The 12,304-nt window shown below is 39.1% G+C and overlaps 1 protein-coding gene across 2 annotated transcripts in view; it reads right to left on the reverse strand.

Moving 5' to 3' along the window:
* The window catches only part of dusp19a (dual specificity phosphatase 19a), a 20,369-nt gene continuing 8,065 nt past the window's right edge, over positions 1-12,304 (reverse strand). The window contains exons 2-6 of one of the 2 annotated variants that reach the window (XM_039600176.1): positions 5,125-5,367; positions 4,104-4,150; positions 3,789-3,941; positions 107-323; positions 1-32 (exon numbers count right to left, since the gene is read on the reverse strand). In XM_039600176.1, coding sequence (XP_039456110.1) covers positions 123-323; positions 3,789-3,941; positions 4,104-4,150; positions 5,125-5,350 — 627 coding nt within the window. In that variant the 5' untranslated portion in view covers positions 5,351-5,367 and the 3' untranslated portion in view covers positions 1-32; positions 107-122. Of the gene's footprint in view, positions 324-3,788; positions 3,942-4,103; positions 4,151-5,124; positions 5,368-9,713; positions 9,750-12,304 lie in introns of those variants that run through there. The other variant, XM_031748420.2, reaches the window with a different exon arrangement.

The raw sequence follows: 12,304 nt of genomic DNA on the forward strand, positions 1-12,304 counted from the left end.
ATGGTACCTCTGGATAAGCCAGCCCTCTTCTCCTTAAAAAAAACAGACCATACATCATAATAATCCCAAATGTGTTTTTATACTAAACTACTTTAACTAAACTAACATTTTGTCTTTGTACTTCAGGACCCATTCGTTGCTGGTGTTTTGTAGTTCCTCAGTTGTTCCAGGAAGCCGGGGTTTGGTGAGGAGGTGGGGCGAGCTGACTTGACCAATGAGAGGGCAGCATCAAAAGACTGGCCATCGCATGACATCAGGTAGCCAATGACCACAGCCGGTGCACGTGACACCCCAGCGTTGCAGTGGACCAACACCACGCCTTTCTAATGGAGAAACGCACAAAAATAATAACATTAAAACCACATCATTTATAAAAGATCAATATTCCATTCTTTACCACTTGGGGCAAAATATCCTAATAAGTCAAGTTGTGTGTTTCTTATTTGGTAACAGTCCTCATCCATAGGCATGTGGGGTGATGAAGGCACAGCTCCTGTTTGTCACTCTTTCATCTTTGCTCACAGCTTGGTTAAGTTTAGCTTCCAAAAACTACTTGATTAGTATCAAATTGTGAAAAAGTAGTTCTCATAATCCATAGGTAACAGACAGACCTTTGCAGGCCAACATCCACATGTTGTTGCTGTCTATTTCCACTTGGGACAGTGTTTTAAAATAATCTTTGCTGTGTGCTCCTCTTTCAAGTTTGTGGTGTTGTTGGTTCTTTGCCCCTACCACAGAGAACATTACAGAATATTTATAAAAGATCAATATTACATTTGTCCTTCCAATTTCTTCAGCTTATTAAGGCCAGCGAGGCGTTACCAAGCCAGCCGACACATGTAATCTCTCCAACATCTTCTGGGTTTACCCCAGGGCCTGCTCTTGGTAGGACACGCTTGAAAAAACTCACACAGAAGGGGTCCAGGAGGCGTCCCAAATCGCTCAATTGGGACAAGATCAAGCTTGAGGTCTAAAAAATAAAACCGGTGTAAAATTGTCTTATGCTGTAATGCTTTTACCTTTGGGAGTCACTTTCTAGTAGTAGTAGGAGAAACAGGCTTTGTTTGGGCCATTGCCCCAACACTAATAATACCTATATTGCAACCCAGTGCCTGATTTTTCCCTTAATCCTTTGTTTGTTTGTTGCATTTAAAAATAATAATAATGGATTGCATTTATATAGCGCTTTTCGAGACCTCAAAGCGCTTTACACTTCCACTATTCATTCACTTCCACATTCCTACACTGGTGGAGGCAAGCTACAGTTGTAGCCACAGCTCCCCTGGGGCAGATTGACAGAAGCGTGGCTGCCATATCGCGCCATCGGCCTCTCTGGTACCAGTAGGTGAAGTGTCTTGCCCAAGGACACAATGGGCAACACAGACAGAGCTGGGGATCGAACCGGCAACCTTCCGGATACAAGATGAGCTTCCCAACCCCCTGAACCACGGTCGCCCTGAACACCAGTGTATCATCTTCACAGACAGATCCCTGGTCAGTTTTCTCCGTATAACTTCTAAAAGTTTTTGTATTGTAAACTTGGACATGGTGGCAACAGAAAGGGCCATGATAACAGTATTTAAAGTAACATGCTGTAAACTAAAGTGAGATATTTTTTCTGCCATTAACTTTAACGAACATAATTTAAATTTTATGTCATTGTTTGTTTGTTTTTAAATCTACACATTTGAAAGAAAAGAAATTAATCTCAGCACCTTATTCTTTGCATCCATAGAACACGGATGTCTACATTAGAGACAAGAAAATTAATATTAATTAATATTAATATTAATTAATATTAAATTATACTCACTGACAGAATATAATTCTGAATAAACATCTCTCTCTGTCTGTTTTGTTGTTTTTGTTGCTTTTAAGAATATTTAATTTTGACTTTTCCTGATTCACCACATTCAAAACAGCGGAGCAGAGCCGTTGCTTTGACGTCAGGATGTCCAGGCTGATCTTCAAGTTCCAACAAGCTCTTTAGTTAATAGGCTTGTTTGTTTGTTTGTGTCTTTAGATGCACATTAGCTTCTCTATTACAGTCTGTATTTTCCTTCTCATGAAAGCTGTACACCATAAGCTGTGTCTCAGTTACCAGGCTGAGCACTCACTGAAGCCGCAACCAAGCTGATTTGACCAACATGCAGAGAAACAGCAAGAGCTATGAGAAAAAGTCGCAGTTCTCCATTAAGACTATTTGAGGTTTTTTTACACATTCAGTGATGTTGTGAAAAGCTGACCTCTTTATCAAACAAATATTTCTAAGCAGGTACAAAATTACAAAAACAGTCATTAAAGTCTGATTTGATGACCCAGTGGTGCATTATGTGAATTATTATTCTAATCTAAATCATCAGAATATGTGATATTTTATATTGTCTCCAAATTATTAGCAATCAGGGGAGAAAGAAAGTACTCACTCTGGCATGCAAAAAAATATTTTCTTTCTCCGGGTTGGGATCATCACAGATGATGAATTTGGGACAATTTTGAAAAAAGGAATTTCTCAGAAAATAAAGGTCATAATGCAAACTCAAAAGTAAATTTGGCATCAATTTAGTTACATTAATTTATATATTTGTCCTGCAGTCATGAACTCCGTCACATGATGCCTTTGTGGCTGTTGCTGTCGTCATGACAGCGCCCATATCTGAGCGTCATTACCAGCCAGATGGCCCACCGAGTAATTCGAGCCTGCATTTCAAAGTAAAAGAATCAGTTTGATTATCAGAGCTGGAATTACCACACACAGAAACATATCATTATGAGGATACACATGCACACACACATAGACTTCCTGTAATCAAACACCTCTAATGACTTTGTAATGACTCTATGTGTGTGTGTTTGTGTGTGTGTGTGGGTGTCATGTTAAGGTGAGCAGTGAGCTTCGCTGCTAAAAGCTTGTATGACACTGAGATCTGATCTGAGAGCAGTTTAATAAAACATGACCAAAACTAACCATCTATTATTTAAAACCAAGGATGAGGCGAGAAGGAGAGGAAACACGACAAGGTGACAAGGAGAGGTTACAAGGTGAAGAAGTGTTGAAACGTTTGTAACATGTTAACGCATCCCTCAGTTTAAAACCCTTACATCTGACTACTTGTTGCCATATGCTAGTTAGTTTGTTAAGTACTTCATTCAGCAAAAATACCCAGCTCTGCTGTTAATATTGATTAATAGACAATTAATATAAATATTCATATTAATGTGTAGACCATGCCTATTCATCAATATTTCTTTTTTTAATTTATTTCTCTCTATTTAATCATCTGTAATAGTTTTCAAAACATGCAGTGTAAAAGCCTCAGACAGACAGCATGTAGTTAGCAATGAGATCACATGTGAGTTATGCCCTTTAGCATTCATGTTTATCATATTAAAGTCTATTGCAGCCATTCCCAAAGTCAAGAGAGCTGCAGCAACCTTAAAAAACAGAAAATCCCATGGGGCCCATGCAATCTTAAATCTTCACTCAAAATACAAGAGAAAGTATACGAGTAGAAACAACTATTCAAAAAACACACAACTATTATTGCTAATGCTACCGAGTCATATGGAAAGTGTTAAGGCCAATGTGTGACCCAGCTCCCACTGGGAGAAATTACAAGTGAAACAAATTTAAGAGTAATAATCAATATTACTAATTACCTCCTAATACTAGTTTTAATTCACCTTTTATATAGATAAATTTGTTTATGGATTTATTATTTAGATAAATCCACATGTAACTTAACATTAACGTTAATAATAAACACATGCATAAGAAATGATGTCACCTCAGTCTGAGCCTGCTGGATGAAGTCACAGCATTCCTGGAGGTGAGGGAGGAGATCGGTGTCGGGATGATCCAGAATACTGACAGTCTTATAGATGAACAGGTCCGGAAAGACATTCTCCACCCCAAAGGCCACATTCAGGATGTGAGACACCTGAGGAGGATGACGTTTCACTATCACTATACTGATATTCATAAAATGAAGCTTACCTGTGACTACACAGTCAGATAAACAGAGAAACTGGAACAGAAACATAATTTTGCTTTGATAGTAGTGACTGAAACTAACTCCTTGCTTGTAGGAAAAGAAGCTCACCTTGTGTTTTCTCAGCGTGCCAAAGTCATGTGCAGCATCCTGAGAACCTGCACACACACATACATAAAACTAGTTAGTGTGCGGTTTGACTCTCTCCAGGGTGCCGAATGAAAAACCTGCTGTGTGTATGCCCCAGCATCTACTGCAGGTCATGGGGTCATCAATGGTCTCCCACTAAATCAGTGAGCTCCGGGGTCACGTCTCCTCCTGTCCCTCGCATGTAGGGGCTCAAATTACGAGCTCAGAGGTTATCGGCACTGCTGGGCTGAAGGGGACATCCAGGACAGGACATGGGGAGGAGATGGGCTCATCTGCTTAATTTTTTTGTACTTCCTAAATTCATATCTAGGTGTTTATTCTGCAAGTGCTAAAAACTAATAATAAATAGTGAGGATAATTGTATTTATACATTGTAATTTTCAGTCAAAACAAAGCCTCTAAAAGGGGAGCACTTCCCCTTAGTACCTTTGCATTTTTTTTCCAGATTATTTGGCCTTTGTGTTGCTCCAGTCTCCAGGAGTTCCTATGTGGATTGAGTCTTTCTGGGTGTCTGTTATTGTAATCCAAAATTGGCTCTATAATGTTGAATCAGGGCTCGCTGGGTGCCACATTATCCATTACCAGACTCTTGTCTTTATAGTTGTATAGGAACAGCTTAAATTAGCTGCTGTTTCTGTCCTCTAAACCTCTCTCTCTCTCTCTGTAGAGTCACTGATGGTTGATTCATCTAAAATTGTTTTGTTTTTTTAATTTCCTCACTTTTTTGGCACAAGCTGAATAAGCAGGAATCTCATGTTTCCAAAGAGACACAAAATCTCTGTCTGTTTCCAAACACATCCTCCTCTATCACCATGTTTTCCACTCACCTCAGCTTTTCACTTGGCTGTCCAACAGAGGAAAATGCCAGTAAAATGCTGAACCCCTTTTAACCAAATGAAATCACAGCCTAGTGTTTTACAGTGGTCGTACTCTTTAATATTTCCAGGTATTGAGACAAGCGTTATTTGTTTAGGTTACTCACCCAGTAGGAGGAAGGGCTTGACAATGCCAACCTGCAGGTCCCAGGAAGTGTCAGGGACATATCCCAGCATCTTCTCTGAAGGGGGAGCAGGGTCTTCGACCACAGTGATTGTTGAACCCTTCCAAGTCTCAATGATGCGACGGCCACTCAGTGAGGTCACACGGGTGCACTGCTTCCTCAGCCGCGTCCGAGAGAAATTTTGGATCTCCTCGGTCAAGGACTGCATGCTCAGACTGACCTGGACTGCACCTGAAAGATAAATGGAAATTAATATTTCAAATAACTCCATGTCATCTGTTTAGAGAACCGGATGTGTACAAATGGGCTTACAGTTTCCTGCTGTCTGAGGCAAGCTGTTTTGTAAAATCCCTGCATCGTTTTAGAAGAATAGAAAGCACATTTTTCCAAGCCATTTAAATGATTTACATCTTTGATGACAGGGAATGGGAGCGCAGAGAGGATAGCAAGATCAGAAAGTACTGACACAGACTAGCTGAATAAGAAAGCACCTCCCCTTAAGTTTGCTCATGTCTTTTGAGCTAAGGACCATAAATAAGCTCTTTGAATTTTAATTTTTAATGAATGTAACACTGTGGCTTAACAAGAAACCCCTGGATCACTTACAAGTGGTCTTAATAGCTGCTGTAAAGCTTTTTAATTAGGTCCTCTATAAGGTTTCATGTGACACTGATCTTGATTTCTTTTCTGTCTCCCCATCAGGTTCAGAACTCAGTTTATAATCCTGCTGATGGAGCACAATCATGCAATGATTCCCCAATACTCCCACATCACCACCAGTTACTGATGTTTACTGAATAGAAAGAAACAGCTGTTTACAGTTCATATTTCATTTTATTTATTTTGTCTTCTAAATTATTTTATTTGGCTCACTATTTTGTCCATTTTGATCATTATGCCCCAGAAAGGTCCAGTTTAAATTTGGTTGTGTACTTAAACCTCTGGACCATTTTGGTTCAAATTGACATAATTGACTCTGGCTGTGATTATCATCCTCCATCTTTGGATTTCAGGTTAACCATGCTTTCTCCAACTCACTTTGATTGTGTGGTGTGCCTCAGGGCTTTGTTATGGGTCCTAGATTGCTTCCGCTTCAGCACATAATTTGTAGAAGTACAGTTTGAGAGGTGTTATCACATCTGTTTCACTTTCCAAATATGGCTAAACTATCTTTTCTGTGCTGTCAAAAATCAGAAAGCCAGTAATTTCCTTTTTGTGTCCTTATGTGTGACCTTGCTGATTTTGTCACTGCATCCTGTTTCATTTAGCTTTACATGTTTCACAGGTTTCACAAGTCCACGGGTTTCTTATAACTTCACTACTGATGTTTTCATTCATGATAGCCTGATAGCCTGATAGCCTGATTCATTTGAAAGCCTGATACTTAGCCTTGTCCACCCTAAAACCAGTATTATTTGTTATCATCGTCCAGCTGGACCTTACACAGAGTTTCTGTCCAATTTTTCAGACTTTTTATCTGATTTAGTGCTCAGCTCAGATAAAATAATTATTGTGGATGATTTTAACATGACAGCCTCAACACGACATTTAATCGGTTATTAGACTCAATCGGCTTCTCTCAAAATGTAAAAGAACCCACCCACCTCTTTAGATCTTGTTTTAACATATGGCATAGAAAATGAACATTTAGTAATGTTTCCTGAAAACCCTCTGCTGTCTGATCATTTCCTGATAACATTTACATTTACAATAATTGATTACACAGCAGTGGAGAGTAGACTTTATCACAGTAGATGTCTTTCTGAAAGTGCTGTAACTAAGTTTAAGAATATAATCCACCCACTGTTATCATCTTCAATGCCCTGTACCAACACAGAGCAGAGCAGCTACCTGAACGCTACTCCAACAGAGGTCGATTATCTTGTTAATAATTTTACCTCCTCACTACGTACGATTCTGGATACTGTAGCTCCTGTGAAAACTAAGGCCTCAAATCAGAAGTACTTGACTCCCTGGTATAACTCTCATGCGTATACCTTAAAGCACATAACTCATAAGCTGGAGAGAAAATGGCGTGTCACAGATTTAGAAGATCATTATTTAGCCTGGAGAAATAGTTTGTTGCTTTAAAAGAAAGTACCCCGTAAAGCCAGAACATCTTACTATTCATCACTGATTGAAGAAAATAAGAACAACCCCAGATTTCTCTTCAGCACTGTAGCCAGGCTGACAAAAAGTTAGAGCACTGTTGAGCCAACCATCCCTTTAACGTTAACTAGTAATGACTTCATGAATTTCTTTACAAATAAAATTTTAACCATTAGGTAAAAAATTACTCATAATCATCTCACAGATGTAATATCATCTACAGCTACTTTTAGTACCATTGATATTCATTTAGACTCTTTTTCTCCAATTGATTTTTCTGAGTTAACTTCAATAATTAATTCCTCCAAACCATCAACGTGTCTTTTAGACCCCATTCCTACAAGACTGCTCAAAGAAGTCCTGCCATTAATTAATTCTTCAATCTTAAATATGATCAACCTATCTCTAATAATCAGCTATGTACCACAGGCCTTCAAGCTGGCTGTAGTTAAACTGTTACTTGAAAATACATCTCTAGACCCAGCTGTCTTAGCTAATTATAGGCCAATGTCCAACTTTCCTTTCATCGCAAAAATCCTTGAAAGAGTAGTTGTCAAACAGCTAACAGATCATCTGCAGAGGAATGGCTCATTTGAAGAGTTTCAGTCAGGTTTCAGAGCTCATCACAGCACAGAAACAGCTTTAGTGAAGGTTACAAATGATCTTCTTGTGGCCTCTGACAGTGGACTCATCTCTGTGCTTGTCCTGCTAGACCTCAGTGCAGCGTTCGATCCTCCTCCTCACATACAAGGTCTTAAATAATCAGACCCTATTTTGCTCACTATGTATAGCACTTTACTCAGTCCCTAAGGACCCCAAAGCACTTTACACTACATTCAGTCATTCACACACTGGTAATGGCAAGCTACATTGTAGCCACAGCTGCCCTGGGGCGCACCGACAGAGGCGAGGCTACCAGGCACTGGCACCACCACCAGTAGGCAAAAATGGGGTTAGTATCTTGCCCAAGGATATTTGGCATGCAGCCAGGAGGCAGCCTGGGATCGAACCACCAACCTTCTGATTAGTGGCTGACCTGCTCTGCCACCTGAGTTACAGCCATCCCTATTAGTTAGGGCTGGATCCGGTGACCCTGAATCCTCCCTAAGTTATGCTGCAAAGGGTGTAGGCTGCTGGGGGATTCCCATGATGCACTGAGTATTTCTTCCTCAGTCACCTTTCTCGCTCACTATGTGTTAATAGACCTCTCTGCATTGAATCATACTTGTTATTAACCTCTGTCTCTCTTCCACAGCATGTCTTTCATCCTGTTTTCCTTCTTTCACCCCAACCGGTCGCAGCAGATGGCCGCCCCTCCCTGAGCCTGGTTCTGCCGGAGGTTCCTTCCTGTTAAAAGGGAGTTTTTCCTTCCCACTGTCACCAAAGTGCTTGCTCATAGGGGGTCATTTGATTGTTGGGTTTTTGATGTATTATTGTAGGGTCTACCTTACAATTTAAAGCACCTTGAGGTGACAGTTGTTGTGATTGGGCACTGTACAAATAAAATTGAATTGAATTTTCACACATTAAATGGAAAATTCTTGTGATAACTTTTAGAATTAAGTGTGGCTGGACAGTTATTAGAGAGCTACTGCTAACATTATGTCTCCATCAGGACGTCAGGGCTATCATATCAAAATCTGCCAGTTGCTCTTCAGCCTAGACTCAAAATTGTGACTGTGGCTGTGAAGTCCCTGAACTTTATAAATCCAACTGTGACTTTATAATTACCATTTGCATTTCTGCATGACTTCTGATCTAAACAAAAAAAAAAAAAAAAAAAAAAAAAAATGCAGGAGCTTTTTAAAAATTTTGGTTCAGAAATAAATTTCCCCATCAGGCTGAACTAAAAAATGTTAGTTATCTTTTAAAGGGGATCCATTTCTTAATTTCCAATTATATGTTTTATGCTTACTCTACTAGTTTACCTGATTCAAAGTTGAGAATAATCCTTATTTATTTTATACTGCCGTTGGTGCAGCCTTTCAGATAATCCTTTCTCTAAAACAAGCCATTTTAATCCCTTTCCCTTTAGGGCCACACACACTTGGTTTTTCTCTGACTTTCTTCTGATTGGCTACCACTTGCAAACTAAAGGTTTAAAAACAGCCTGAGCTATGTGTCTGAGAAGATCAGGCAGGTCATGCAGACCTATCCTCACACAAATAAATGAGAGTGCTCAGATCAGGTAGTCCCTGTGAGCTGTTAGCTCACAAGGACTACCTGCCCTTACCCTGACATCATGATAAGCAAAATAACACATCTAATTTAAATATGCAAATTATTATCTAATTCAAATATTTTTTAAAATCAACTATTTAGGTTCTGTCCACCTTGGTTTATTAGGTGGCTTAAATTTGTTTTGGATAATCTGACCTAATCATAATGTTAATTTCCTCACCTTGGAACAACAACCAGCACATACATGCTCTGTAATAACATGCACTATCTTTATACAGTACCTGTCTCCTCTGATTGTTGTAATTCAGTTCAGCTTGTATTAGTTTCTCTCAAGGTAGTCTAGCTTAAATGCCAGAAACCAGAGAAGGCGAAGGATCCAGTTCAGTTTGCAGAAGAAAAACAGATGCGTCCCTTCGTCATCTTTTTTTTCACAGTAGACATGCAGTGTGGTTCAGATGCCTAATACTGACTAAACCTGGTTCCCGTTAGGTCAGGAACTCTGCTGGAGGTGAGCTGCTGCTGTGTAACACGAAACCTGCCGCCTGTCTGAATTTCACCTGTGCACTCTAACAATGACACATTTACCAAGTGCATAACAAACAAACAAACAAACAAACAAAAAAAAAACTTAGACTTTACCCCAATCCTTTTCATTTTTCCTATGTACTAAATGAATAAATTCTCTTTCCTGTTTTGTTGCCTCGCTTTAATCTAGAGCACATGCAGATAAAGAAAAATGGCAAAATGTATACTTTTCTATATGATTATATGATAAAATTACAGAAGTAATGTCAGAATATTTTCAAGGAAGTGAGTAAAAAATGACTGGTAGTGTTGGTGTTGGATGTTGTTTCTTACTTTTTCACTAGAGGGAGCCACATATTTGCTTTTGTTAAGCAGCATTAATGAAAAACTACTTCAAATCTGTTGCAGCACCCAACGAACTGTTAAAATAAAGAGCTACAGCGATGTTTTTAATCTGATAAAGGCAGTTAGAATGAATTGTCAAATGAATAATAAGTAGAACACTTATAAAGACACCAGAATGCTTCTGATTTGTGGCAGCTGAACATACAAAACTCTGTCTGTGTACTTTTTATCAAATTGCAGGCAGGTGTGTCAGTAAAGTCAGCAAATCAACAATCTGACATTCACACGGACAGATGTGGCTTTTAAACTATTAAGTCATCTAAATCGGTGATGTCAACGTCATTTTACATCACGGGCCACAAATAGCCCACTCTGATCTGTGCAGACATATCCCTGAAACATCACTGTATAAGAAAAAGAAGTGCAGTTTCAATAAAATGTCTCTTTTTTATAACATGATAAAGAAATGGTGCTGTAGTACATTTAGATGTGTCAGATAAACTGTCAGCTAAATTCTTTGGACTTAAATTGTCCAAAAATAAATGTTTCAAATTACAGAGAAAGTTCTGGTGTTTTGTTAATGGTAATTATAAAATGGAAAGATGTAAAATTTTATTTACTTATTTATTTTACCATGAAAACGTTTTGTTTTTTTTAAAAACCCTGATATTTCTACAGTAGATGGTGGAAAAAACAGAAACTTTCCTGTCACTTTGCTGTTAATTGTTTATTCATCACTGTACTATGAATGGCTGTGGGGGAGATCTTCATCTATAGGACATCAAAGTATATGAAAGTACAGGTAAAATCCTAAAATGTATGCCCCCCTTCACACTGGACTGCTTTTTCAGCTTATTTACCAGCCATAAAGAAGGTTTCTACTATCAAACTACAACTTTACTCTGGTGTTAGTCTGTCATCAGTTAGCCGACTGCAGCTGGTCCAAAACCCTGCAGCACGGTTACTAACTGGCACACACAAGCGAGACCACATATCTCCCATACTGGCATCCTTTCACTGGCTGCCAGTTAGTTTTCGAATTAATTTTAAGATTTTATTATTTGTTTTTAAGGCGTTGCATGGGTTAGCACGCTCATACCTTTCTGATGTTTTAAACTGGTACACTCCTGCAAGATCACTGAGGTCTGCGGATCAAATGCTCCTGGTTGTCCCGAGGTCCAGATTAAAGTACAGAGGAGATCGGGCCTTTGCTGTGACTGCTTCTAAATTGTGGAACAAACTGCTCCTTCAAATCAGGACCTCCCCAACATTGGACACTTTCAAAACCTGTCTGAAACCCCACTTTTATTCCTTGGCTATTAAATCAGAGTTTGTACTACTTTTATTTATCTTATTTCTTACTCAAATCTCCTAATTTTATGATTATTTCCTTAACTTTTACCATGTCTTCCTATGTTTTTATATCTTTTGATTATCTTAAATGTACAGCACTTTGGTCAACAGTTGTTGCTTAAATGTGCTATATAAATAAATTTGACTTTGACTACAATCTTGCTGATAGATGAAACTGCATTGTGGGTAATGTAGGCAATGCTGTCAACAAGTAAGAAGATCATATGAAAGCAAAAAGGCCACTTTTTCTGATTCTGCTGCAGTTACTTTTTAAAACTATCCATCATGAATCTGACAGTGTCGTGGGAGTGCGATGTGAAATCAGTTCTCCTTTAACACCCCCGTGACTTCTCCTTAAACACCACCCTCAGGGCAATGCTCACGTTTTTAGCTCCAATTTCAGGCTCTGTAGCAAAATCAGTAATCATTCCAGATTACTTTCAGTCCTTTGCAATACCATCTGTGTGTGTGTGTGTGTGTGTGTGTGTGTGTGTGTGTGTGTGTGTGTGTGTGTGTGTGTGTGTGTGTGTGTGTGTGTGTGTGTGTGTGTGTGTGTGTGTGTGTGTGTGTGTGTGGATGTACTTGTGTGTGCGGTGTGCACATCTGTGTGTGTGTGTGTGTGTGTGTGTGTGTGTGTGTGTGTGTGTGT

This window comes from Oreochromis aureus, linkage group 16, assembly GCF_013358895.1.
Source record: "Oreochromis aureus strain Israel breed Guangdong linkage group 16, ZZ_aureus, whole genome shotgun sequence".
NCBI lineage: Eukaryota > Metazoa > Chordata > Actinopteri > Cichliformes > Cichlidae > Oreochromis > Oreochromis aureus.